The sequence below is a fragment of the Mastacembelus armatus genome, chromosome 10, assembly GCF_900324485.2.
Source record: "Mastacembelus armatus chromosome 10, fMasArm1.2, whole genome shotgun sequence".
Lineage (NCBI taxonomy): Eukaryota > Metazoa > Chordata > Actinopteri > Synbranchiformes > Mastacembelidae > Mastacembelus > Mastacembelus armatus.
The window spans coordinates 3,253,739-3,259,913 of record NC_046642.1 but is presented as its reverse complement, the minus strand read 5'-3'; the positions used below and the strand labels follow the sequence as shown (position 1 = coordinate 3,259,913).

At 43.9% G+C, this 6,175-nt stretch overlaps 2 protein-coding genes across 2 annotated transcripts; both read left to right on the top strand.

Annotated features, from left to right (window-relative positions):
• The first annotated feature begins 760 nt into the window (after nucleotides 1-760).
• LOC113144717 (snRNA-activating protein complex subunit 1-like) lies at nucleotides 761-1,834 on the top strand. Its single transcript, XM_026330944.1, has one exon. The coding sequence runs from the start codon at nucleotides 761-763 to the stop codon at nucleotides 1,832-1,834; it is 1,074 nt and encodes a 357-aa protein (XP_026186729.1).
• A 709-nt stretch (nucleotides 1,835-2,543) lies between these two features.
• arl9 (ADP-ribosylation factor-like 9) lies at nucleotides 2,544-6,091 on the top strand. The gene is made up of 4 exons (XM_026330357.1): nucleotides 2,544-2,948; nucleotides 3,696-3,873; nucleotides 3,959-4,134; nucleotides 4,824-6,091. Exons 1-4 carry the CDS (start codon nucleotides 2,691-2,693, stop codon nucleotides 4,998-5,000), a joined length of 789 nt encoding a protein of 262 aa, XP_026186142.1. The 5' UTR covers nucleotides 2,544-2,690; the 3' UTR covers nucleotides 5,001-6,091.
• Nucleotides 6,092-6,175: the final 84 nt, after the last annotated feature.

Genomic DNA, 6,175 nt, shown 5'->3' with positions numbered 1-6,175 from the left:
TGGCTCAGTATCCAACCCAACACTTCAAAGACACTGCTCATGACCATTTTGGGTCTGTGGAGAGAATCCAGAGACCTGAATGAGAGTGATCATTGGTTTGTCTGTAAATTAGTACTTTGATGCTCTTATACACTTTTTTACAAATGCATCCTGGTATTTTCTGGTAGTAATACACAGCTTTTGTGATGCATCAATAATGCTCTATGAACTATGTAAGTTTAAACTGTAGAGATACTTTTACATAAACCTTCAGAATAATTTAATGAATGTAATTTCAGTATTATTGAGGGAAGCTACAACAATAGTAGTCATGGTAGTATTTATTTCTATAAATATGAGCTGTATATTTCATGTATGCATTAACCAAAATATAGGATAGTGTTGAATTTATGCACTGCACTGATTGGCTGATTTTCAACTATGTGCAGAATCAAACTTTTTCTGACACCAATTATTAATTTGAGCCTAAATTAAATGGGATCTAGGGGTTTCATGTAGTTTTAATTACTTTGACTCAGCGCTTTAACATATTCAGTGGAGACCTGCAGTATCAAGTGAACAGGAAGGGAAAGGTCAATTAAACAGCTGTGGTAGCAGTTTTCATGAGTTTAATTGATTGCTCAATGGTCCTAATTAGCCCCGCCCATCCCTACAGGAAGCTCTCAGGTGATTGGCCAAAAGCGAGCCTCACCTGATTCTTTGGTGGTGTGAAAAGCAAAATGACGGGTTCAGTCTTTTGGAGTTGTGTTTTGCAGACAGGATGCCTCGTCTGTCCATTTACTCTGAGTTCTTCTACGGTCCTCTGACAGAAGATGTGGAGGAGCTGCTGGCCCGTTTCCAGCAGACCGACTCCATCAGATACGAGGTGTTTTCAGCCATTTGGAGGGAGATGAGTTTCTCTGATGTCTTCACAGGTGTCGTCAGTACAGGTGAAATGAAGAGATTCTGCAGAGTAACAATGGCCACAGCCATGAAGTACTTCTTGCCTCCGTACACCTACCAGATCCGAGTTGGGGCCTTGTATCTGACGTTTGGTTTTTACCACACACAGCTGGCCGTTCCTCCTGTGAACGCGAGACTCGCTCTGAAAGACTGGGCTCATGTTCAGAAGTTTCTTAAAGACTCTGTGCATGCTGGGCATTACGATGTGGTGTATATCTATCACAAGCTCGTTGCGGCCAAAGCCATACACTACACTGCCATGCCACATTTCCTCACCTTCCAGAAGCAGAGGAAACCAAAGAAGGACCCTGTGTGTGCAGAGTTCCTGGGGAGGACCACAGCAGTGCGGGAGCTCATCTCTACCGAGTTCCTGGATGAGCTCACTAACGTCCAGAGCCACTACAACAAGCTGAAGGAGGCCACTGTGGACATCAAATGCCAGGTCACCATGGCCCACCGAGACTTCACCACGCGCCTCAGCGACTGTGTGTCCGAGTTCACCACTTGGCAGCTTAGGACTTTCTCACAGGACAGCCAAGACAGGTACTCTGGAGATGATGAGGAGAAGCCAGTGGAAGGCAAGTCCAGCGGCAGCAGCAGGGCCAGGCTCCTGTCCTCCATCAAGCACAAGAGCTACAGCAGCTTCGAAGGGGCTTCTAAATCCCGGAGGCACCGCCAGGCTGAGGTGGTGGACTCCTCCAGCTCAGGGGCCGAGCAGGTCCGGGAGACTTCCCGGAGAAAGAAGGTGCCATCCCTGCGGGCTCGGACTTGGAAGACTCTCGGAGTGGTGCAGGAGGAGAAAAAGCTCCAAGCCTGGCTCCTAAGTGCTCCTGACAACTTGGAGAGGCTCCCGGCAAAGAGGGTCAACCAGGTGGTACCTTCCAAATTCTGATGGGAAGACAGGAAGGAGGACTTTCAGGTCCACAAAGAGGTTCTGTCCATCCACACTGAACCTAGTCCAGTTTGTTTGATCTGGGTTTATTTTTCATCCACGTGTCTGTTCAGTTAGTGTTTAACTGGAGCTCTTTAATTTGTAAATAAAGGTAAATAAATCACCATGTTCTCATTCAAAACACCCATTTCCCTCAGGAATGGTTTGTCCTACAGACAGATCTATTTACTCCACCGTCTATGTTTTCCCTTGTCCATGTCTGAGACCTTCACTGATAATTTCCTCAGTAAGACAGTTCCAGCTCAGTAAGAGCCCACGTGTGTTTGGTCCTAAACCAGAACTTCCCAGACGAGCAGCAGATTATTGTATTTTATGTCAACATCATTACTTTGTTTCCCACCTGGACATGAAGACACTTATGTAGTAGGAGACTTTGTTCTGACTTTTTTGTTTTCAGAGACAGAATTAAGTTTCTTCTGTTTGTTTATTGCACCAAAGACAGTCGGCTCAGGTTTGTCTGCAGAAGGTTCAGACACCTGCAGTTAAACCAAATTACTGCACATGGCAAACTAAGTAAAGCACCACTTCCTCTCCCTAGAAATAATTGATGAAGTACCAACAGGCACTAAAGCTGTGAAGGCCCAAATGAAGATCCTGGAGGACCAAAGGCGCCCCCGGGCGCTGAGACCGGATCACTGCACCAACAACATCACTACAACCCGGAAATTTCGTTTTTATGGTTCCTCCTCAGCTTCCCGTCACTTAATCCACTTGTTGAGTGCAAAGAAACCCAAACCTCCAGCCAGACCATATAATGTGGGTCAGCCCAGAACAGTGAACCCGGCACCTGTGCACTATGTTCGGTTTGAGAGGAGCCGGGGTCCTCGGCGCCTCCGTGGCTGTAGCGGGGGGAGTCGCTTATCTTATCTGGAAACACGCGTCCTTCCCCCGGGAGGAGAAGCCCGAAACTCGGCCGAAGCGAGACGGTGAAGGAGTCGAGGAGGAGGTAGAGGAGGAGAAGAGAGGCCAGGTCAAGGCTGAACTCGGTGTGGAGGTCGCTGCTGCTGCTCAGCTTGTTGCTGCTGTTGCTGCTAAAGCTCCAAAAGCTGCACAGGTAAAGTATAAAGAACACACCTGTAGTAGTATTAGTAAGTACTGGTAGTATTAGTATCAGGCAGCTGTGTCTAAAATAACTTATTAGCTGTTAAAAGTCACCCAAAGGTGAGAAAAACTTCAGATCACACACATTTATCAGTTTAGCCTCAGTGGAAAAACTCACTTTTCTAAACCAGGTCCTGAAGATGGACTTTAATGACACACACAGTCATTTACTGCGTTAAAAAAATCTCCTTAGTTTGTTAAATGTGTAGATTTTATGTTCACATTCAGTGGAAAGTTTGGGCAAGTGGTCTGTGCAAGGTTGTGTGGCATTCTGGGAAATGTAGGACGTTGGAGTCATTCACCTATTAGCCAGTTCATCCATTCATGAGTTTTGTCTGTTTGAAAATGTTCATCTACATGTCAGAAATTGTTTAAATGTAATTTGACCTTGAAGCTTTTTGCTGATAATATTTGAGTGTTTAAAAAAACGAAGAGCTCGGACCAAGAGACGCATGAACAGGACATTTCACTGCTAAACAAACTGGTCAAACAGAGGATGAGGTGTAGGCTCAGCATCTGTTCATGTCTGTGCATCGGTCTTTATTACTGAGACAGAATGGCTCATATTTCTCATATCAACACAGATACAGTTCTCTTTAAACTGTTGAAAGTGAAGCATGCTTTTAATATTGGTATGAAAATGTCACATAAACACTGGTAAGTTTAACTTTCAGCCCTTTTCTGTCCTGTATGTGTTCAGTCCAGGGCTGTGGAGTCAGGGGGAACTCAGGTTCTGGTTCTGGGTCTGAATGGAGCCGGTAAAACCAGTCTGCTGCACTGTTTGGCCACCGGCAGCCTGGAGCAGGACATGGAGCCGACGCAGGGCTTCAACGCCGTCTCCATCAACAGAGAGGACCTGCACATCGAGTTCCTAGAGAGTGAGTCTCCTAATCACAGGGCTCACGATCAATATAAGTGATCAGTGTTGAGTCACGTCACAGCCGCTTGTCTGTTGTCTGTCAGTTGGCGGCAAAGAGGAGCTGCGGCCTTACTGGCAGAGGTACATGTCCAAGGCTTTACTGCTGGTGTTCGTGGTCGACTCCTCCGACCCAACGCTCTTCCCAGTAGCTAAGAAACATCTACACGAGCTGCTGGCGTCCGACCCCCACCTGCCTTTAATGGTGCTGGCCCACAAACAGGTGAGGCTGACAGGAAAACACTCCTGACTGGTTTCTATAAAAGCCTGCAGGCCTCTTATCCTCAAAGAACCTCGTACAGTTTATAATTAGAAACCTTAATGCAGCTTTAGTGTCTGTTCTGATTGAATGCGACAGTTATTTTCATTATCAATTAATGTATTGATCGTGCTGTCGTCTGGCAGATCAAAGTCAAAACTAAATTTTGGTTTATAAAAAAAAAAAGAGTATTTACATTATTCTAAGAGCTATGAAAGTAGTTGCTGATTCATTTTCTGGTAATCGATTAAATCATTGATCAGTTGATGTAGCTCTGATGCTAAGGTGGGACTTGTAGTCTTCTAAGAGTCTGCACAGAATGAGGTCTTTACCTGAACACATTCTAGTCTTGAGGACTGAAACTGATCCCCTCCTGACATGCTGTTAATGCCTCCTGTGTAGACACAGATTGAAGTAGGTTTCTAATGAGCTCAGAGTCTGTCAAGTGTTTGCAAACACAGGTGTAAAACGTCTCTCTCCTGCTGTTGGTGATGGACAAGTGAGGAAAATAGCACAAACATTTTATTGTTGGATTTTGAAATACCAGCAGACAACATCACAACATGTCCTGCACACAGTCTGACAGGTGTAAAACCTTATCAGTGTCTAAATAAAGAAATCTTGATACCTGCTTGTGATTTCTTCGTTTCCAGGATCTTCCGGGCGCCTGCAGCATCACTGACCTCCATGATGCTCTGTCTCTGTCTGAGGTCGGAGACCGCAGGTTGTTCCTCATCGGTACCCATTCGCAGAAGGGCGAGGCCGAGCTGAGTTCAGGCGTCCAGGACGCTCGGGACCTGATCATCCAGATGATTTGTGAGGGCAGATAAAACACTCTGGGCTTATTTTGGTGGTGGTGGTTATCACAGTCCTGTAGGTTTTTGTTATATTTATTTTTAATTTTAATTTTTTTTCCAACACTAAACCTTATTGACTTGTGACAAAATAATCTATTTTTTTTAACCAAATGACCACTTCTGCTTTTGTTGCAGCAGGTGAGGGACATAACCATAAATGTTCCACTTTTCAAGACCGTTACTGTGTCAATGTTTGACCTTCTGATGTTATTTAGCAGCAGGTGATGATGCACAAGCAGCTGTAGCTGATGCTTTCAGGCAGAATCACATGTGAGTTTAGTTCAGGCTGTAGGTTCACTGGAAAGTTGACGGGCAGTTTATCGTGTGAGTTTAGGTAAAGGTTAAAACGTGGGCTGTGTCATATTTGTGTGTCATAATCTGAGTTAATACCTTGAGGAAAAGATTGTACTGGTCAATATTAAAATAAATCAAACATATCATCTCAGAGTGCAAAGTGAGGCTCCCAACTCTACTATTGAAGTCCACCTACAATTTGTCCACTTTAATGTTGGGCAGTGATGAGGTTTATGAGCAGCTGAGTGATGATAAGAATTCTGGGTAATTGAGTTTTACTATCTTTTATCCAGTTACCAAACATATAAGGCTGGTTCATGTCAACCTGTTTTGTTTTTTTCCATGAAGTTTTAAGGATTAAGGCAGAAATACTGACTCACATTAAACTGTATCATTAAACTGCAGCACAGGCCTCATACAGTTTTCCAAACAAACAGGAATCTTTAAAGGGATCTACATTTCCCAAGAGCCACATTTATGGGAAATGTGTTGAAATAAAGTGGAATTATCCTTTAACATTAGTTGATGTCTTTACAGCTTTAAGCACAGTAACTTACAAATTCATTGTTTTGTATTGGGGGCTGACTTTATCTAAAATGATCCTGTAAAGGGAATTTATCATTGTTCCTATGTTTGGATGAGCTTTAATATGATTTGCTGTCATTGTACAGCTTTATACTCCTTATTTAGTCTTACTACAGCTTTACATGGTGTTTAATATGCTCTTTTATATGCTGTTTTTCACGTTTAAATAAATTGCCTCCAGTAAAGTGTTGTGTTTTCATCTATGAACATACGGGACAGGCCAACTCTTTCCTGTCAACACACTGCAGGCCTGTGTTTATGGGGGTAGA